At 41.5% G+C, this 22,662-nt stretch overlaps 1 protein-coding gene and 1 pseudogene across 7 annotated transcripts in view; one reads left to right on the forward strand and one right to left on the reverse strand.

Annotated features, from left to right (window-relative positions):
- The window catches only part of LOC132787214 (uncharacterized protein CG43427), a 72,816-nt gene extending 54,628 nt beyond the window's left edge, over positions 1-18,188 (forward strand). For 2 of the 7 annotated variants that reach the window (XM_060794138.1, XM_060794139.1), the window contains 10 exons: positions 560-1,158; positions 2,903-3,109; positions 5,257-5,399; positions 5,498-5,654; positions 6,831-8,123; positions 13,703-14,876; positions 15,531-15,919; positions 15,983-16,959; positions 17,018-17,223; positions 17,889-18,188. In XM_060794138.1, the coding sequence (XP_060650121.1) occupies positions 1,036-1,158; positions 2,903-3,109; positions 5,257-5,399; positions 5,498-5,654; positions 6,831-8,123; positions 13,703-14,876; positions 15,531-15,919; positions 15,983-16,959; positions 17,018-17,223; positions 17,889-18,076 (4,857 nt within the window). In that variant the 5' untranslated portion in view covers positions 560-1,035 and the 3' untranslated portion in view covers positions 18,077-18,188. Of the gene's footprint in view, positions 1-559; positions 1,159-2,902; positions 3,110-5,256; positions 5,400-5,497; positions 5,655-6,830; positions 8,124-12,011; positions 12,070-12,521; positions 12,762-13,702; positions 14,877-15,530; positions 15,920-15,982; positions 16,960-17,017; positions 17,248-17,611; positions 17,794-17,888 lie in introns of those variants that run through there. The other 5 variants (XR_009632521.1, XR_009632522.1, XM_060794142.1 and 2 more) reach the window with 5 other exon arrangements.
- Positions 18,189-18,992: 804 nt separating this feature from the next.
- LOC132787216 (neprilysin-2-like) lies at positions 18,993-22,440 on the reverse strand (annotated as a pseudogene).
- Between the last annotated feature and the right edge of the window lie 222 nt (positions 22,441-22,662).

Raw genomic sequence — 22,662 nt, forward strand, 5'->3', positions numbered from 1 at the left:
GGCATAAAAAGCGTAACAAAACGATCAAAAAATACCGGGTCACATACTAAAGAAGCGGAGAGACAAAAGACAACACAAAAAAACAAGTCGTAGGCCGCCACAAAGTGATGTAGTTGGGGATGTGGATGATGATGACTGTGGCAGAAGTTTTATAAGATTGACCCGCATACCAGTGTGGGGGCCAGTTAGGCAGGCAGTTGAGATGCTTTTTCAGTCCGTCAGTCAGTCCATCAGTTTGTCAGTTATTCAGACAGTTGCACAATTAGATAAAGCATCTGTATGGTTTGCACTGTGATGAATGTTAATTGAACTGCAAGTTGTACTTTGAAGCATTGTTCGGCTACCGATGACTCTAATGGGGGGAGGGGTAGAAATCTTGAAGAGTTTTTGTTTGCATCCTTGACGGATGCTGACTGCATTCCCCAACCACAACGACATCCCCACTGAGACAGCAGCACCTGCCCACATTGAGCGCTCTAATGCCTTTTAAATTATGCACACTGAATTTGACACGAAATTAATATGCTATTGAATGTATCTTGTATCTCGTTTGTTGCAGCTAATGAAATTTGACACCTCCAACAACAAGAGTAACAACGACAACGGCAACGGACACGAAGACGGCGAAGGCAACTGCAACCTAAAGTTGATGGCCCTCTGTGTGTGGGTGGCAACAAATTAGAGAGCTGTATCGCTTTTATTGATATCGACGCCGACTCTTATTTGCCGATCATGAAGTTCATAATGACGATGATGATGATGTTGTTGTTGACCGATTGACCAGCACTAGCACCATCAGAAACACCACAAAAAAAAAAACCGAACAGAGGCGTACGACAGCCGAAGCTGCCATGTGGAACGACCGAGAGATAAAGCCAACAACACATTGAACACAGAACAAAGCATATCGACAGTAAGAGAGAAGGAGAGAGAGTGAGACATACTCTCAGTAGGTGAAAGAGACCAAAAGATTGCGTGATTCAGATAGCGCATATCAAAGAGACAAAACATCACACACACACATACAGACACAAGATGGAGACCGAGTCCATGGAACAGGATGTTATGCTGGACGGCAGCGAAGATCTGATGTCTACATCAAACACATCATCCACAAATGGCGCTGGCAGCGACACAAATGGTTGCTCCAAGAAAACGGTAAGTCGCGACCCATAAAATATATAAATTCAAACTATCCGAGTCAGGCAAGGAACAGAATCAAATCTCTAGTCTGGTCAACAGTCACATAAATCAAACGTTTCATAGCGATTGTCAAGACTGCGAGACACTTATGACACTATTTAAATTGGCTATCCTATGGGATTGTTTCTAAACTTTGCTTGTTAATATCCGACATGACTAGCTCTTTAATTATATGTTGCATAAAGTTAAAGAGTGAAAGAGCAACTTCGTACCGGAAATTTTAACAACATTCCAACTGGAAAAGGAAATGAGATATATGTATGTATAGATCGTTAAATTTGATTAAAAGTTGGTTTGCAAGTAATCTGATATTTACGATTAGTTCATTGCGAACCATATCCAATAATACACACCAGACATGAATAGGATAATTGAAAGGTATTAATTGTTCGTCATGCAAAGAAACGCACACAGAGTTATGGCTTGTTTTGGCACTCAAGACACTCGTTCAGTCAGTCAGTCACTCAGTCAGTTCAGTCATTCACTCAGTGTGTGTTGCGGTTATTGTTAGCCGTGCATTGTTGAATGCATTTTGCTTTCTTGCCTTTTGGACGGGGAGCGCGCTTTTGCTTTTGCTTTTGCTTTCAACCGAAACCGTCAACTGTCGACAACACCTAAGAGGTTTCAGCGGCTCTCTGCTTAGGCATATTTCAAGTGCTTTGACCCACCCACCCAGGCAAGAGACCAGCAACAACACATGCAGAGAAGGGACTGAGTATGAGGCAATGCAATCGCCTCTTGGATACTTGGGTACTTCCGTCAACAAAAGCGGGGCAATAACTATGACCAGACCATAAGACGATGGCCACACTTGACTGGCACAGCTAGAAAGAGTGAGAGGAGCCAGAAGAGCATATAGTGTGGGCAACCAAGTGCCATCGTTCTATGGAAAAACGTTTAAGCGAACGTCTTGGACGTATTCATAGAGGCATTCGTATTTATTGTGGCTCCTGTTGCCAGACTTTTCCAGCTAATTTAGAGCTGGGTAACTGGGTGCAGTTGTAAAAGCTGCTTGCATCATTAGCTACCTCATAAAGGATTTAACAACAAAACGCTATAATTTGCAATATAGATTAAAGTTAATGTAACAACACTACTTTAAAAAGTTGGAAGCCAGCAATTCGTGTTCAAGTTAAGTAAATGAGCGATTCTGACAATAAATTATGAGACATATTGGCAGGGCTGAATACATAAAAGATGGCAGCTCCTGAACTTATACTTAACCTCAATTAAAGCTCACGAAGGGAATCTTGTATTACAAAATCAGTAACAACTTTAGAAGGTCGTCATTTAAGTTATTACTCATTTAATAAGCTGCCAAAAGCGCAGAAGAAGCTCAAGCTGTAGCCTTTAGAGTTTTCACTCTATATATAAGTCCTGCCAATAAATTGTGAATAAAGACTCTAGACAACTTGAATATTAAATGCATTTAAAGGCAGTTCAAGGCGGCGCTGTTGTCAGCTTAATTTTAATAAAAAATACTTAATAGGCTTTATAAAAATCAGTCGGGCTGCCCACACAACAGCAAACAATAATAACACTACTCAAAACCAGGCGACAACTGTGAAAACAACTTTAGATTGACATTTTGCAACTTGAACTCCGGGGGTAGAGAGAGCAATTGAAACAATCTATGCTAATTGCGCCACTTATTTCATTATGATTATTACAATTTTCAATTAATTGCATTGCCTTGCAGTCCATAACGTCGCCCGATCCAACATCATATGTGGCAAAGGCGCGTGTCACACGTCCCACGCCCCCGCCGCCCTCAAAGAATCCCATGCAATTTGTGCAGATCAAACCGTGCAATTTATATCAAACCGCACAGCAGCAGCTCAAAAAGGCCGAGGAGGTCAAAAAACTGAAGGAGGTGAAGAAAGAGGAGCCCGAAGAATGGCAAAATGTAAGTAAAAGAAGTCGCTTAAGTAAGCTAGATTTAGAAATATCACTATAAAAGGAATAAATAATACGAAATATTTGCAAATAATAATTTAGCAACTCTTAATTTGTAACAAAAGCCATTTCAAATGTGGATATTTGTTATGTCTGCTATTAAGATCAGAGTTGAGTTGAGATTGTCAGCTGTCTTATCATGATATGTTAATAGTTCTTGCCACCAATTAAATAGAAGCTGTCTAGTCGCCATTTAATTGCACAGTTTACTGCATATCTGGTTACTATATAATTACAAATTACGTTCGTATATATGTACATATATATGTAGATCAAGTCGAGCTGGCAGTGAATTCAATGTTTCCTAAGATCTTACATCAAAGTCAAGCGAGAGAAACTCAATATGCTCGAAGAGCTTTTCAGCCGAATCGTGACAAATTTCTAAATCGCCCGTTGACTTTTTCTGCGGTGTTTGTGTTTTCGCATATTATATGTCTTAAGATAAACGACGCACAACTTTTGGACTTGGGCTGGGCAGGGCATGGCTCGTTATGGCCATATCTGTATAGTACTTACTACTACGACTCTGGTGAGCAGTCGGCCAAGTCTTTGCTCCAGTTTTCAGTGCACGTCGCTGGAGAGCGGACAAATGATATTGCATAATCATCGACTATTACTCGACTCGTACTTGTTTTCTTTTACTTTTTCCCCATTTGCTGTAGTTGTTAATATTGTTGTTTCTTGTTTTTTTTTGCTTTTGCTCTCCACAATTTACGTTGCATGCAAATTTATGTTGTTATAACCTCAAACAGATATGTCGCCCCATTGCAAATAGGCCTTTGACGTGACTGTACCTCATTACCCAATCATCAGTTGTTTTGCTGATGTGCATTTGTACTGCATTTGACATGCTTTCGCCATTTACTATACAACAATATATTTGGCCACTGCCACCGCCATCACATCACATCACATTTATTTTACATTCAGTTTTCGGCTTGCGTCGTCCATCGATTTGCCAACAACTTTTCTTGTTCCCAGACATAACTTTTGGTTTTTATATGCGAAAAATCTATTAAAATGCGAATAGCGTACACTCGAACTAGGTCTGGGTTTGGGTTTGGGATTCGGCTGGGGTTTGGGTTTCAGATTGGGTTTGGGTTTTGTGTTGGGCCTGCGGCTGGCGTCAAACGATGGGAAAGGAAGTTGAAAAATGCCGTTTTAATGGCCATTTTGTGAGCGACAAAAACAAACGCACTGATTGTTGTTTTTTCTTTATAAATTTGTGTTCAAACGTGATTGGCGCAGCAAACTTTTCAATTTGCGCAAAAGTTTATAAAATTAAAATTTGATTGGCAAGTTTAGCAACGAAAAGTATCGATTAAATTGCTGTTAAGTTTTTGGCAAATGAAGCATGAAATTCTCTTAGGAATAACTTGAGAGATGATTTTCAGTTGAAAGTTGATGACAGTTAACTCATAGAACGTAGTTAGAACATTAAATATATTGTAAATTATAATAATTACCCCAAAGTGGTAGTATCACAAAGTCGAGCAGCTTTTTATTGATCGGCTTTATTTCAAAATCCGAATCAATAAAAAGATACAACAACGTTTCCGGGAAGCTCCAACACTGATATCATTAACTATAATAAATTATTGAAATTAAAGTCAAAGAATGAAGCAAAAGAAGCAAAACTAGAATTTGATTAATAAGTATTTAAAGCTGAATGCCGATTGAATGGCATTCCAATATTAATTCTAGATAAGTTAAAGTGCATATTTGAAGCATTTTGAACTTGAATAACTGGAAATATTGTACTCTCCGCCACTGAAAGTTTATCTCCGCTGTCTCGCACAACAATAATAATAATAATAATGGCAATAACAACAGACATTTCACCTTTGTCACGTCTCCCTTGCTCTCGAACCGAAGCTGGAACCGAAGTCAGACTCTCGGGGCAAAGCCGTAAGCCAAGCAAAACTTTTTAATTGGCGGAGAGAAGACTTTTGAGTGCGAGTATCTGTCTGTATATGCCTCGTATACAATATCTTTCTATATATAGTATATTTTAGTTGTCGTAGTCATAGTCCAAAAGTAATACAATGTGCTTTATTTTGTATGCTAACTTTCGCTACTTTTTCTCTATACAAAAAGAACCTTGACAATTGGAAATCATCACGGCGAAAACGTGTCGAACACATCATCGATCGTGTGGTTGAAACGAAGAAGCTCGAGCTTGAGGAACATGATCGCACGCGACGAAAATCGAAAACATTTACCGAAATGATGGAGGAGAGGCAAGTAGTGCACACAACGCACATCGCAAAATTAATAAAAAAAAAAATATTCGAAATAGAAGTATGCTTATAATGAATTTAAAATTTCTTTATCGCAGAGCTGAACGCGGCGGTTCGAGAGGACGCGCTAAATTGGCATCGCTGGCTGTTTACAACGAGGATGAGGCGAATGATTTCAGTGATCTGGGCATCGGCACCAGCAGCGCCAGTGGCAAGAGCAGTTTGTCCGAGGATTACGACAACAATAGCGTTACGGTAAGTCCACAAAAAAAAAGTGAAGGTTACTTCTAAGAAATGAATGGCAAAAAATGAAAGACGCAGTAGGAATGTTTTCATATAAACTTGCTTAACATGTGAATCCAATTGATAACTACAAATAATAATATTTTAATAAAATCAAGTCTGCAAATAAAGTAAAAGTTTAGATTGCTACACAAAATCCAATAAAATGAAAATAAAGTAGTATGTAAAAAAAAAGATCCGATCGGTTTCTTTCTAACTTCTTTGTAATATCGAAATATAATTTAATTCAACATTTAAAATATTGGCTATGTTAATAAACTACATAATATCGAAAAGTTCGTAAAAAAAAATTTAGTGGGCTTATTGTGGTAACAAAGATCTTCTTTCTGTAAGACAGCAAAGCCAGTAAAAGTAATTTCATTATTTGTCTTTACCACAATCACAGATACTTTGCTATTATTAACAACTATTTAATGTGTGAAAATGTTTTCCATTTTCCATTGGCGGCTTCGTTTCATTCATCTGCCATTCGTGATTATTTTATTTATTTTAGTTTTGTTGTGCTTATAAACAATTACAACAAATTAGCAATTAAACTGAGTGAATAAACATCTCGAAGCAGTCTGTGGCTTTCAATTGAGTCTCAAGCCGAGACTGTTGGAAAGTGTTGCGAGCTAATAAACACAAATTGTTTATTAATCAAATGCGTTCACAATCACAAGCGCACAATAAAAACTTATAAACAATAAGCGACAAACACAAACAGAAAAGCAAATACACAAAACATTTCACATTGCCAGCAACAGAGCAACAGATTGAGCAATTAGACGCGCTTGTCGCCAACCCATAAAATGCAATCACATTATTTATATGGCATATATATTTATGATGGTTCATGGCATCTGGGTGAGATGGGTAGGCTAAGGTTAAGTCAAGGAAAGATCGCTGAGAAATAGGGTTGAAATAGAACTTTTGAATATTCAAATTTTATATTTGATGTGGAAGATGTTTAAAAATAATGTAGAAATAGAAAACAAATCAAGGTTAACTCGTTTTATGAAGAGAATGTATAAATTTAGAAATGATAGCACACTTTTTGTTAATGAATAAATAGGTGGCAAATATTTCAATTGAATATTGCATTCTATATCAACTGGATGACTAATAAATTTCTCTCCTCACTTGCAGAGCGACAATCCGGTTGAACTGGACAAAGCCGCAGGCGCAGCTGGCGACGAAAGCACAGAGCAGCAGCAAAACCACATCAATAGGAACCGCCTTGGCAATGGCAACCAAGTTGCGGCCAGCACATCGAATGCCAGCCAACAGCAGGCAACTGTTGCAGCAGGAACAACAACAGCAATGGGCGCTGCCACACGCGAGTACATCTCATCGCCTGGCTACGATACGTCATCGAGCACAGCGGCAGCCAGCTCGCCCGATCCTTGTGAATACACCTACGAGGGCGCCATACAGGACTACAAGCAGCGAGTGCAGCGCGCCAGCAGCAATGGCAAGATCAGCAATGGCAACAATGGCGCAGCAGGCGAGACCATTATTGGTTATCCGACACGACGTGGCAGCAAGATCGAGGATCGATTGAGTGGCTTCGAGGTGACCTCGCCCAGTGACACGCAGGAGGGTGCGGAAAAGCAAAAAGTGGATGTGCCCAAGGTGGATATATCGAAGCGCAAGGAAATCTTTGAGCAGCGCGACACAGAGCCAAAGTCCAATCTGGCCAACGGTGGTGCAGTTCCGCCTCCCAAGCTGGTGCTGCGCGAGCGTCTCACAAATGGCAATTCGAATGGTAATGCCAATGGCGCCCCAGCAGCTGCCGCTGTTGAGGTGAAGCGTCTGTCGGGCGATTTGACCAGCATACGGGACCGCATGCAGAGTCTGGAGCAGCAGCGCAATGCGTTCAACTCCAGCAAGAGCGTGGATGTGCCTGTGCCGCCACTGAAGCAGCGTCTGAATAGCCTGCAACATGCTGTAACCAAAGAGGAGCAACAAAAGAAGCCACCACTTGTGGCGCTCATCGATGCACGTCAGCTGGAGATTATGCGCAACGAGGAGCAGCGCATGCGCCAACAGCAGCAGCAACAAAGGGAGCGTGAACAAAAGCTGACGCAGCCGCCCACATTAATTGTAGAGGAACCGGCGCCGGTGGCAGCCACGCATGATGACAGCGGCATACAGGCGGATCAGCAGGAGGAGTTGCTTAAGGAGCAGCAACAGCAGCAGCAGCTAAACGAAGCCATTGCCGCCCTGGCTCTGGAGGAGCGTCAACTCGAGGAGGCGGCCAATGCTGTCAATCAAATTGAGGCGGAGTTCGATGAGTTGACCGATTTGCAGCCAGCAGAGTTGCCCAAGCCAACAACAAAGGCAGCAGCACCAGCAACTGTTGCTACTGCAGCAGCAGCAACACATGCAGCAACAGCAGCGCAACAGACGCAGCCAGCGCCCAGAGACATGGAATTTAGTGTAAGTTCTACTAACAATTTTATCGATTCAGCTATGTTAAGTCCACGTAGTGTCAATGATAATGATGTTGTAGTAGCTTCAGCTTCCCAAGCGGTGTCGGTACAAACCAACAATCCCTATTCCACTCCTAATTCCTACAACCCACAATCGCCCTGTAACTTGCGTAGAAAGCCCTCCAATGAAATGGTTCATGCGCGCAATTTGCTCAAAATGTTCAAGGAAACCTTTCAAAATGACCCCGAACTAGACGAGGCCGCCGAACAGCCTCGTTCACCACCTGGCCAATTCAGCCAAATCTTTGACTTTACCAAGCCAACTGCAAAGGCAGCTACCGTAACTCCCAGCCCAAGCCCAACTCCGCAACCCATGTCTAGCCCCCCAGCAAGTACAAGAGCAACAGCAGCAGCAACCTCAGCAGCAACCACAACACCACTAGCAACACCAACAACACCCTCTCCCACTCAGATACCACGTCCCTTGGGCAAACCACCCATGTCCCCGAAAGCGGTGCGCTCCAAGATTGCCACCCCAACAGCGACAACAACACCACAACAGTTTAGCATCAACGGACGTGTCGAGATCTTTAACTCGCGACAACTCGAGAAGCTAGAGAAACCACCAACACCTCCGCCCAGGCGTGCCTTTAAATTCGATCACGACACAAGCGGAGGCGATGTGCATGTACCGGAAGTGGTGATGTGTGCGCCACCCGTGACCATTGTGAATGCCGAGGAGTTGCCCAAACCCAATACGGTTAAATCGCTGTCCAGTTGCTTTGGCCAGCAAGAAGCAAGTGTCAAGTCAGGAAATCGTACTCCCACTTCACCCATTGGCAATCGTTCTGCACTGCGTGCTGGCTGCACCTCGCCAAGTCCAAGTGCATCACCACAGCTGCCCAAGGCGCTGCCACGCAGTCGCATACCGCAGATAACTCCTCCGGCTTCTCCCAAGCCTCAACATCGCGCACTGGACATAGTGGATCATGCTCTGATCGATCGTAGCTCGGGTGATTATGCGCCAATTGTGGGTCAGACCCAAGCTGTGGTGCACACGCCTCCCAAGCCACGTCCAAAGCCACCCACAACGTTGCCCAACCTGGATCCCTTGGCACCCAATGATTCGCTTCAGGTGCACGTAACATCACCCTCTCAGATGCCCGCCTTGCGCGTTTGCACGCCCAACGAGTCCAGTCTCTTTAAGCTGGCCAGCTCGGCACCCACCTCGCCTTCTACCGCCGAGCTGGAGCTGGCACTGTGTCAGCAGTTCCTGGACAGTGAGGCCAGCAAGCAGCAACTGCATTTGGCGCCCGAGGATGAGGCACGTCTAGAGCAACAGGCTGTGACCGAGCTGCCCTGTGATAGAATCGATGTGGCCAAGGTGCCCAAGTTGCCAAGCACAGGCTGTCAGACCATCAGCGAGCAGCAGCTGCAGAGTTGCGACGGCCTCACGCGTGAACTTCCAGAGCCGTCCATACCGAAGGAAGAGGATGTGGCGCTATGTATCGGACTGCTTGATTGTCTGGCACCAGCCCAGGAGCCCAGTTGCGAGAGCATCGATGTGCGGGAGCAGCCAGTGCCGGCCACAGGTTACCAGAACATCAGCGATGCGGATGTGAAGCGTTGCGATGGCTGGCAGGGTGTCAAGGAATCTAAATCCAGCATTAAGCCCGGCACAAGCAGTTCGCCCAGCTCGCCCATTGGAGATGCCCGAGCAGCACACTCGAAGGCGCTGATGGAGACCTGCGAGCAGATCATTGCCGAGGAGCGTTTGGCCAGCAGCCAAATGATGCGCTCATCGTTGCCCGAGGCGAGTGGCAACACTGGCGGCTCCACACCAGGCACACCACTGATGGGTCGCAAGTCCAAGATACCCATACCGAAGCCTTGCTGCATATCCGCTTCCAATACGGACTCAATTGGGCGCACGGGTTACATGCCCGCTGCGGAAACAGAACAACCGCTGATTGTGCGCAGTCACGTAGTGGAAACCGAGATCAATGTGAAGCATATGACGCCACCAAGCTCACCCAAGGCCAGCAAGACTACAGCGAAGGAGTCACACGACAAGGATAAAGAGAAGGACAAAGTGAAGGAGAAGAAGACCAAGAACATTTTTGATTTTCTGCGTCGCAATTTCGGACACCACGAAGAGTCCTCGACTCCACAACCTCATCCCACACTCAATGAGACCCTAGAGCCCAAGGTGGTGCTGACGAGCACACGCAGTGGCGTCGATGTCGTCAATGCCGATGAGTTTGTCAAGGTGGACAATTCCAAGTTCTATTTGCCCCCCGAGGAGGCATTGCCTCCACCTCTACCCAAGACACCAGCCCCTGTCAATATTGAGATACGTAAAACAATCACAACTGATGAGATATTGGAGAATAACACGGAACAGGCATTGAGCCAGGAGATAAGCGATCTTCTCGATGATGAGCTTAACAAGCTGGAGGCGGCATCGGGAGTAGGATCAGGGGCGGGCGAGGGAGCGGCCGCAGTTGGTGCTGGTCACTAGAGTAACGCGATCACATTTCGTAGCCTTAGAATCAAAGTAGATTAAAGCTCACAAAGCTTCACTAAACTTGTCCGAAAGCTCTCTCAAGCGGCAATTCGAAAAAGAATTTTATTCAGGGTAAAATACTCGAAAGTTAATAAATCAAAGAGACTATCCAGAAGTTTTCAGAGTTTATGCAAAAGCTCTCTTCTATAGTAGCAATTGATACACCTTCAAAAGCTGTATAGTATATGCATCGAAATCAATTGAAATCGAATTTATTTTGTGACTATTATCGATAGAATTATATCGGTAGCAAATGATACATTTATTTAGATTTTTTGTTATACACATTATATAATATTATATTATTTTCCATTTTATACATTTCTGTTGTGGGGCTCAAGCTACGTAAGCTACAGTTTTTTATTATTTCATTTATTTCTTTGTTCTTTCAACTACTAAAACCAATTTTTATGTATAAATACGAAATTTTATTTATGTAAAGAAAAATGTGAAACATATGTTCTATGGTTATATATTTTATACACACTACATATCGTGCTGAGTAAAACTTCTAATACACAAAAAAACGAAAACAAATGAAACAAAACCTCAAAAAGCATACCAAAATAATGAACAAAAAAATAATAGTAATGATAATGATATAATAATAATAATATTAATAATGTTGTGCTATTTTATGAATAAACAAAAACAACTACAAAAACAACAAACTCGATACTACAATACGTTGCGTAGCGGAAAAAAATAATTCAAACTCGCCGGCAGTTTGAACTGCTTTCACATGCAAGCAGTGCACCCTTCGCACTTGTTCTGCTTGATGTCAATTGTCTGCTTCTGCAACTGCTTTCTTGTAGCTCTTGTTAATTCCCATGGTGGTACTTTTTGAAACGAAGGGAAATTTGGTATTTGATGCCCTTGCAGAATGTTGTCTGTCGTTTTCAATACCATTATTATCAATTGTTTAAACAAAATTTCTGCAGAGGTATTTAAACTTCGGCTTACCGAAGATAGTTCTTCTTTCCTGTTTAAACAAAAAAAAAAGCGAAGGAAGTCTTTCAATAATACACTGTCCAATGTGCCCTGGTCCTTGTTGTGTTCTTGTCTTGTCCTATCCAGCTGATTTAGCGTAAGTAAGCTCCAAGGTTTCAAGGTTAAACATTTAAGGCTTTTCCGTATACTGTAAATACTATATTAGCTATAAAACTATCTATCGTACTATTGTCGTAATGTGATCATAATCTGTATGCATATCTATATATCTATATACATTTCTCTTACATGCCTTGCGCTCGTATTGTTGGCTAAAATTATCAAATATTGTATACATTTAAAACTGCTACTGATACGTAATTCAAATGCAAAATGCAGTTACATAGTTTACATGCTTACTGCCAGCAAAAGTTGTTGCAAGTTTACAATTTTCGAGGTAAGCGGTTGTGTCTCTATCTTTCTCTCTCTCGCTCATTTGTACATCTCATATGTCTTGTCTCATTTCTTTGGTTCTTTGATTTGTGTATTCTGTTCTGTTCTGTTCTGTTGTTTTTTGTGTTTAGTACTTAAGTTCCAATGTTCCAATGCATGTTCCAGCTACACATGATGTCTGCCTATTTTACCTACATATTGTGAAAAAGCCAAAAGTCAGCGTGGTAACGTCACGACCTCCGCCCCCGCTTAGACGACCCCCAAGTGAGGTTTCAGTTCAGCTCAGCAGTGCATACTTCGTGGCGCGTTTACCCAAACCCCAAATCGTTCCATATGTACTATATATACCTTGTTGTATGCTCTCCATGCGCATTCTTTTTTTTCTGCTTTTCGCAATTTTGCTTTATCTGTAAGTGAGCGGGTTAATGCGAACCCTTTGCAACAGTTGCGTTTAGTTGCCTTTTGGCTTTCAACTGTTTTGCTTCGCTTCAGACACAGACCGGGTATCTGTTTCATTAGGTTTTTTATCTTTATAGTGCCTCTCATTTATGTCTGTATACTATACTTATACCAAGCAGCCAACTAAAAATAATCAGTGGTTCCGTCGGGGGTATACCTTCAGCACAATAGGTTCTGCTTGTCAATAAATTAAAGTGCGTCAGTTCGGGGCAATTATATTTTGATCGACACAACATGGTAAGCACACATATCCGGAGATTGAATCGAAATCGAGACTTCAAGTGTTATTACAAGCTGTCAGAAAATTTATTATTTTTATTTAATCAGAAAACACTCAAGTTACAAATCCAAATTGACAGTGAGATTTGATTGTAATCTCTATTAAAATTCGACGACATTTTTTCTGAAACAAAAAATTAGATATACACTGAGGGATATTCCAGAAAAATGTAAAGTAAAATTGTAAAAAAGTCATTTAAAATATATTAAATACCTTATTCCAGCTAAAATTTATAGTAGTGAGATTAGCAATATGTAGAATTTAATTTTCAACTAAATAAAAGTAAAAATTCAAGAGTGTTCAGAAATGGTTGTTAAGAAATTCATAGGAATTCCATTTTATAGCCTTAACTTGCTCTTCAAATTAACAACAATCACACTGTCATTATATTATATAGTAAAACTGATAACTAGAGCTCTAGTACCCCAGTTTATAATACTATAGCTTATCAACAAGCAGTTTAACCAACTAGAATTACTTCCCTACATTTATTTGCGTTGACTTCAGCTATCAGTTGGCCAGTTGCTTCGAGTGTCTTGAGGGAATCAGCTATATATATATGTACATATATCTATATACGTCTTGTGTTTATTAACATGTTCTGTGTTGATTGCTGTCAATAATGGAACCCTTTGACTGTTGCGTTCCTTCATGATTTGCGTTATTTCTTATCGATTTTGTTTAATTTGTCCACAATTCGTGTTGATTTTGTGTTGTTTGTTATTATTATTACTTTTTTTACATATTTTTTTTCTGTTGCTAGCTCTCAGCAATTGTGTAAATTAACTTAATTAAAATTTGTGCGACGATGGCGCATTTTTCTCTGTCTCTTTCGCACGCTTTGCCGCTTTGCTCACACGCTCAAATGTTCGCTCGCTCGCTCATCCGTTATCCACAGATCAACGAAGCTCTTGATTTGGCGCTGGAGGCTATTGACAGAGAGTCCAGCAGCAAGCCGGAGGAGGAGCAGCAGGAGGAGGAGGAGGAGCTGATCGTGGAGGAGAAACAACTACATAGACAGAATACTGAAGATAAAGTGAAAATGGTGGAGGAGGTGAAAGAGGTGAACGAGGTGAAGGAGATGCAGACGGAGACGAGGAGCGCAGCAATGCCAAATAAAACCGATGAGCAGAAGAAGAAGGATGAGGAAGAGGAACAAAAGGAGCAAAAGGAACTACAGACCGTTGATAGAAAGGAACCCATCTATGAGAACGTCAGCTCGACTATATCTATGCAACAAGTAGATAGTGAACAGGCAGCGATGACAACGACGATGATCATTAGAAGAAGCCACAGAAGAAGCATTCCAAATAAAAGCAACAATAACAATAACAATAATACTAATAATAACAACAACGAGCATAATCAAACTAACAACAATAACAATAACAGTAATAACAATCAAAATGACATAATAACAACAATAACGACAGCGGCTACATCAACAACAACAGTAGCAGGAACAACATCAACAACTAATCCTGACTTGGAGCCATACTATCAAGTGCCCAAGCCAGCAGCCGAGCCCTATTACGATGCACCCAAACATCTGCGTCCCATTCCCGTGTACGAGAACATCGACATCTTCTACACGGGTCTGGAGCTGGGTCACAGCAGTGTCACGAGTCTCGTGTCCGCCATGGAGCCGCCCAAAGAGAAGCCACCGCCGCCGCCCATCGAGCCGCCCACAACGGAAGAGATGGAAGATGCGCATGCCCACGATGATGATGAGCTGGATGCGGGCACTTGGTCATCGGACAATACGTACGAGACCATTTCGAGCAATACGCGCCGACAGCTGCAGGCACAACAAGGACAGCTGGTGACGCCCATGGCGCAGCCATCGCCGCCCATTAAGCGCATGAACTCGACGAAGCGCATCAAGAAGGAACTGCGCAACAAGCGTTCCAGTTTCCTGGGTATCGAAACTGACGCGGATCTGGACGATGTGGATAGCTATCTGGAGCTGACCGTAGCGCCGCCACCGGATATGGCACAACTGCTGCAGGAGGAGCGACGACTCGAGAAGCAACTGTACATCAAGGCGGGTCTCTGTGACAGTTCAGATACAGGTGAGTTAAGTGTACAACTAGAGGAATTGGGGCTCAATAGAGCTGATAAACGTTTACAAAGCAAATGGGCAAATTACTACCGGGCGGGCGGAAAATGGAAAACAGAAAAGGGGAGGCTCGCTGGAAACGCACAGTGAGGTTAAGTATAAATAATCCGTTTAGTGAGCGGCGCATGGAAGCGTTAAAGGAAGGGGTGACTAAACAACGCTAAACGGTGCGGAACTATGTCATACCCTGCTTGTTAATTGGGAAGCAAATAAACAAAGTTTAGGAAAATCCCGATTGTGTTTGATCGGAAAAGAACACAGCTTTGTAGGGCAGCCTTCTTTGAAATTTTCGCGAATTTAGGAGCTGGGTAAGGAAACATCATCTTTTAAACCAAGAAAACAGCAATCACTATAATTGGCAGCGCCACTTTGTAAAGTTGGCAAGGCAAGGATATTTGCAAATCAGTGCCAGGTGGCAACGCTGTCGCACTTTTAATTGCTGACTTGGCAACATTGTTTTAAATGTTGGCTAGCAGATGATCAGTTAGCAATAATCGATAAATCTAATACAGTTGATAAATAAATAGAGAGCACGTACAACAAGTAGTATTAAGATTACTTGCTCTGCCTAACCCACTTTAATCACATGTCCTTCCTATATCGTTAGGTGAGAGCCGCGATTCGGGAGTCTCGGAGAATCACTCGCGGCAAAGCAGCGAGCACTACACGAACTCCTCGGAGGAGAACGATACACCATCGGAGGCAACACCACCGCCAATGCCGCCGCCACCAACATCACAAGCGTTGGCGCCATCGCAGCTCAGCGAGGTTATCTATCAGAATGAAAAGCTCCTCGCAGCGCAGACGCCGTTGCTGCAGACTGTCAAAGGCAACTCGGCAGAGTCGTGGACAGAGTCGGCAACAGCTGCTGCAGCAGCAACGCAATCGCTGAGCGAAGCCACAGCCACGGCCAATGCCAAGATGTTGTCCATCGAGGAGAAGATACGCGAGCAGGGCGAAGTGTTGCGCGTGGAGCGCGAGTTGTTGCAGTTCTCGGTAAGAAAGTATATTCTTAATATGATATTAAATAACGATAACTAATAGTATTTATGTTTACAGCAAGAGGAACTGAAGCGACAGCGTGAGAATCTCTTGCTGCGCGAGAATCTGGCCCGACGCGAACTGCAGCATGGCGCCAAGATGCTGATGTCGAACAATCGCCGCTCGCTGCAGGATCTGCATCATGGTCTGGGCATTGGCAATGGGATGCTGTCGGCCTTCCAACCGCCGCAGCCGCAGTTGCCCCAACAGCAGCAATTGCAGCTGCAACAGTCAGCGCAGCAGATCTATGCGAATGTGCCACAACAACAGCAGCGACCGCCGCTGCCGTCGCAGCATGCATTGTCACAGTATCATTACCAGCAACTGGACACGGACTATCGCAAGTCGATGTCGGATTTGAATGAGTTCTCCAAGCGCCTCATGCTGCCAGCGACACCGCCAACGCCGCCCACAAAGCCATTGCGTGCCATGCACCTGCCCACCAATGGCCATGGCCTGGAGCCCGATTATGCCGTCAGCTCGCGACAGCGCATCCCAAGCAGCAGCGCCTATGGTGGTTCGCTGGTGAAGATTGCCGGCGCACCAATGCCAGCAGCGCCAGCAACGCGTATCACTGCGAATCTGGCGGCCGCCTACCATCATCAGTCAGCGCAGAATCTGAGCAACATGTCACGCAATACGCTGCTGGCATTGAGTGCTACGCCCAAGCCTAAGTACACGGATGGCTGGGTGCAAGTTCAACAGCAACAGCAGCAGCAACAACAGCAACGCAATCTGGCCAATGATGCAGCCTGGCTGCAGAAGCGCAAATCCATGCCGGACTACAATGGAGCGCTCTACAACAATGGCCATGCCAATCACTGGTTGCTGCAGGAGGCGGAACATCGCCGTCTGCTTGAGCAGCAACAGCAGCAGATGCAGCTGAATAGGCGCTCGATGCCTGCTGCTCCATCTAATGGCAAACCCTTGCCGGATTCCATTATACAAACACTTACTGAGCGTGTGCAGAGCAAGGGAATTGGCGAACGCAAGCGGTAAGTATTTGGGCTTGTGGCATGAATCTTTTTATTAATACAATTTTCTTCTTCACAGTTTCGATGGCAATGCCAACTACAGTCAGCTGAATAGCAATGGCATGGGCCTCAAACCGCTAAGCAACAACAACAACAGCAGCAACATCATTAACAACAACAGCAGCAGCAGCAACAACAATACGAACACAAACACTGCCAGCAATCAGGAGAAGGTGCTCAGCGTCAGTGGCAAAAAGAAGTGCTCCCATTGCGGTGACGAATTAGGTAAACTTTGCTACTACGTTGGTTGTGAGTGTGGTTCTTCTACTTTCTATTCCTTCAACCTTTCGACACGTTGACACCTGATATTATTCTTCATTCTTCAAGACGTTTGCGACATTCATAGGCTTGCACAGCGAGAATCACAAGCCACCAGTATCTCAGATAGTTCCATACAACAGAATTGAAGATTATATAGTTTATCTACTAATACTAACATCTTCTAATGTAGCTACTTCATCAGCGAAATGGTTTTATGATCTATCCCTATAATATTCATTGTATAAACATGACTTTCCCTAGAAAGCTTTTTCCTTTTCACACTTTCCTAACAATTTCTTCTTACTCTTCTTGTGTCTCTTTTTTTTTTTGATTTGTAACATGCTTACCGCAGATTTGGGTTGCACCCACGACAATTGTCGTCAGGTGCACAAAGCACTCAAATATATTGTCTGGGTCTAGTCCAGACATCATCGATCAAACAACTAAAGACTTAACCGAAGACTAAAAATACTAACAAAGTTTACATTTAAAATAAAATCGAATAATTAGCTGAATTTTAAAGCTGCCACTAAGGTACTTGAGAGCTACAATCAATAATCATAAAGATAATCATTTATTGTACGGTGCTCTTATAATAACATTTCGATTTGTTTGTGCATATTTCTTAGGACGCGGAGCTGCCATGATAATTGAATCCTTGCTACTGTTTTATCACATCAACTGCTTCAAATGTTGCGTCTGCCACGTGCAACTCGGAGATGGATTGAATGGCACCGATGTTCGTGTGCGGAACCACAAGTTGCATTGCCAGAACTGTTATTCCAGCGACGATGGCATCAAGTTTAGCTGCGTTTAGATCGAAGACTATACCATATCTATAACTGTACTGTATTGAATAGTTGTTGAAGTTAACTTGTTGTTTGTGTGGCAACCTTCGATTATTGTTGTTGTTGTACTAATACATAATACATGCATAAATACATAGATACATTGTACTACAAACATGCATACATATTTAATGTTATAAACAAACGCAAAGTCAAAATATCATTATGAAACAGTTTTCAGCTTAAAGTTAATACCAACGAATAATGCAACGTTCAAATTCGCTGTTCGCAAATTGCAAAATTTATTAATTAATTGATAAATGTTTTCGATTCAGATTTTAACTTTTTATATAATATTATATGTGCATGTGAATGTATACATATGCGTATTTTAAAGCCAAGCTCTCTTACTCTGTCTATATCTGATGTTTTTTGCCAAGTCAAAGTCAAATTCTATATAGACATACATATATGTGTGTCTATATACTTATATATATACATAAGATTTAATGTGTGTTGAAACCATATAAGATGATAAATTTCTATGAATGTTGTTGAATTTTTTTGGAAATTGTATATTGCCTACAGACAGATATATATACCTACATATATATATATATCCTTGTTCGAGAAATTTATATTGTATATTAATTATAAAACATGCTGAATTGTCTATTAGCAGAAACAAATATTTACAGACTCACACTCACATTTACACAAATCCATTGTTTATTCAAAATTTTGTAATCTTTTAAGCAAAATTTGTTAACTAACTTTGAAGACCAGCTCCTGAAATATACATATATACATAAAAACAACCTTCACGACGTACCCCATGTACCTTAAATTATATACTACACATACACACGCAGACACTAACACACATACATACTTACATATCTGCATAGAAGAAGAAGAAGCAGCGATTTTAATTCTAATTGTCGTTATTAATTGTATAACATGATATAACATTTGTATTTAATATATACATATATACATATAAATATATACATATGTATTTTCTTATTCTTATTTATTGTAATTAAGCATTAACGATTCAAAATTTCAATTCATTCATTTGAATATTGTGAGAATATCATTTAAATACCAATATTAACCATTAACAGGTATGTGAATCATTTATTTTCTGTATAAAGGCAGCTTGAATTTCGTTTAGTTTTAAATAAAGTACATGCAAAATTCAACATTATTTGGAATCTTTTTAAATCCGCTACCCAAAAAATAGAAGGCTGACAATATGGTATATTTGCAATGTAATATTATATCAATATACCAATTATATTTTGGTATATTCTTGGCATTTTTTGCGGCATATTAATTTGGTATATTTAAAGAATTTGGTATATTCGCAATAGGTACCATATATTCACAGTCGAGCACACTCGACCTTTTCAATAAAAATGAATGATCAAGCAAACAGTGTACTACACGGATATACGTCAATTATTATTTCAGTTTAAACCAAATATTTAGAGTCTACCATACTTTACATTTATGCACGGGATTCATTGGTGAGTTTTCTGGAAGTCTTTGGAAAATTCCTTTGAATTACTAAGCGGTCCCAATACGCGAAACTCCGATGGCGAGTGCTCGTTTGTTGTAATCCATAAATCTAAGTATTCCTTACGATATTTAGTGCACCAGGTTTGACCAACCGAAATCCAAAACATTTGCTGTGGTGAATAGTCCAGACCAGGCAGCGTTCGTTCTGCCCCCCGCGCTTTTCCACCCAATGTTGGTAAGCTCTATAGGCCATCTTGATACCAACATTATCAGCAATATTCTCGCTCTGCGTATTGATACCGTTTAACTGAAAAGACACATAATATAATGTTAGGACATACTCATGTATGAGGTATTTTAATTGAGATACTTTTAATCCTGTTTTTGGTTCCGTATAGTTGCCATACTGTTCAGAGATGCATTGGGCCTTCTGCAGATATGCCTTCTTTGTGTTCGGTTGCCACCAATCCCGCATGTTGCCCTCTTCATCAAACTGTCGACCCTCAACGTCGAATCCATGAGAGACTTCATGTCCAATGAAATAGCCAATTGCACCGAAATTCATGTATATTGGGCGATTGGCATTGTAGAAATCACCCTGTAAAATGCCAGCTGGAAACTCTAAAAGCAGAAAGACTTTTAGTTATATATTTTTCCTATATATTTATAAAATCATTTCTAGTATTTACGTATGTTGTTTCCTTCAAGTGAATAGAATGCATTCACATCTGTTGATTGGGCATGATCAACCCAATCGGTTTTGTTGACGGGCAATCGCAGTTTTTTTGAAGATGTAGTTCGTGTTGAATATGTTTAAGGCTAAATTTGATTTTAAATAACTATCAGAATCAATTTCAAGTTTATCGTAGTATTTGGTGAGTTTTTCGTTGTCGAGTAACTCATCGGGATAGCCAATGTATGTGGCCATTTTGTGAAGTTTATTCTTGGCCTCCAGTCTCGTCATGTCGTCCATCCAGTTGACTTCATCAAGGATTTCGTTGAATACGTTCTGTATATTAGTAACCATTTCCCAGGACACTGGACTTCGAGTGCTCATCGAAATGCTTGGGAACGTACATCGATGCAACGGATATGCCAAGGCTGATTTAAGAATGAATTAGTTACTATAAACAATCTTCTACTATTGCAAATGCTAACCTCTCGCTGACTACATCGACGCATTCCTTCCAGCGCGCCCTCGGTTCCTGATGCCCATCAAGTAACATATAATATTTTTCTTCCCGAGTATGAAACTCTTCGCTAAGAAAGCTTAAAGAGAACTCATGAATACGCCACATTAAATAGTTGGCAATCACACGATTTGGAGTTTTAGCTAGCAATTTACCCAACTGATCAAAGAATGGCGGCTCAATTAGGTTTATAATTTCATCATCCTGAACACTGAGTCCCTCTGGTAACAAGGCGTTCATGTAGTCCACCCAATCAACGTAAGGATATTCGGCCTTCAGTTGCTGAGGAGTGCGAAGATTGTAAAGCTCGGTGAGATTGCGACGCTTCTCGATGGGCCAGGATATCTAAGATAAAAGTTAACGATATTTTTTACTAGGTTTAAAATATACAAATTTAGAAATCTTACATTAGCTAGTGCTATTTCGAATTCGAGTGATTGCAACAACTGCTTCTTGGCTTCGTCCTTCTTGGCACCAAAGAGGATAGCAATATCCACCATGTAGTCGTAATAGGCGCTCACTAGAGTCTCATTGAAGCCTTTTACTAGATATTCCCGACTCAAAAACAAATTCGATACATCCAACTCAAGAACAGAAAAACAATGAGATTTAGCTGCAACTTAATTGCATTACTTACAGTCATCATGAGTTTAGTGGTGTTCTGCAGATCGACGTCAATAGAAAACTCAATGATATAGTCCATGTTGAAACCGCCTCTGTGAAACTTTTTTATTTGATCCTGCCAAGTCCAGTTATCCTCGTCCCACTTGTCGCCCACGATCAGTGGCCAACCACCCATGGAATTCGCAATTGTAGTAATGGGTATGGAGCCCAGTGATTCAATCCGAGCTGTTGATGGGATACAAATGTTAAGTCTGAGTGCAGTAAATAAATTATACTCACTCGTATTCATGCAAGCTCTGTAGAGCATGTTCGGTTGACGAAAATGCTTAGGAGTGCTCTCAGGTGGTTCGGCTGTTATGATGTCCTTCAGTTGCTCCTGAACTTTGTCCACAATATCGGTAAACGTGTTAATATTGGTCTTGTCTTCGGGTATGATCATCTTGTCAGGGTAGGTGCCGCAAGTAAACCCATAGAAGTTATCACAGGGATTAATCTGTGGGTTGATCTTGCTGAGCACCACAGAAGCAGTGTCTCTGCATTCCTTGGTATTGCAAACGCTGTGCTCATTGTGTGTGTTAAAGGCCCAATAGCCAAAACATACTGCGATGAACACGAATACAATAATAGCCCCTATAAATAGGGTTTTCAACAACTTTGAACTATGCCGAGGCGGACCGGCATTGCTGAAACAAAACCTAATTAAGTAAGAACACTACTACATATGAATGAGAGTGTTATTTCTCATTCTTACCTCTCGTCGTTATCAATGTCAAACTTAAGTGATGTCATTAACACAGTTTTATGAATGTTGCAATCGATTCGTTAATTTTAAAATCTTTTCTTCACTGAAATTGGAAATATATAAGTTGATGAATGTTATTCCGATCTACGATACACTAATTACTAACAATCCAAGATCAAATAATAATTTTAGAAATCTAGAAAATACATATAGTTTTAATTTAAAAGGTGCACTACTTGCCAAATGTTTATAAATATAATTAAATCAACAATTCACAATAGTCAACAACACGACGTTTCGGCATAGACACGTGAATACCTACTGAATGTACCAACCAAACACAAATTTCTCTTGATGATCAACCCAATATATAATAATAAATATATAATAAGGTAGTGATTTTCGAGAGAGTGCAGATTTGTGGCATTGTCTGTCTGCATGTGGTGCTGCACAGTGCACTTAGCTCTTATACATATAGATGTAATACACAATTATGTATTGACGGGAAGATATTCAAATCTATTTAATACAGAGT

The sequence above is a fragment of the Drosophila nasuta genome, chromosome 2R, assembly GCF_023558535.2.
Source record: "Drosophila nasuta strain 15112-1781.00 chromosome 2R, ASM2355853v1, whole genome shotgun sequence".
Classification (NCBI taxonomy): domain Eukaryota; kingdom Metazoa; phylum Arthropoda; class Insecta; order Diptera; family Drosophilidae; genus Drosophila; species Drosophila nasuta.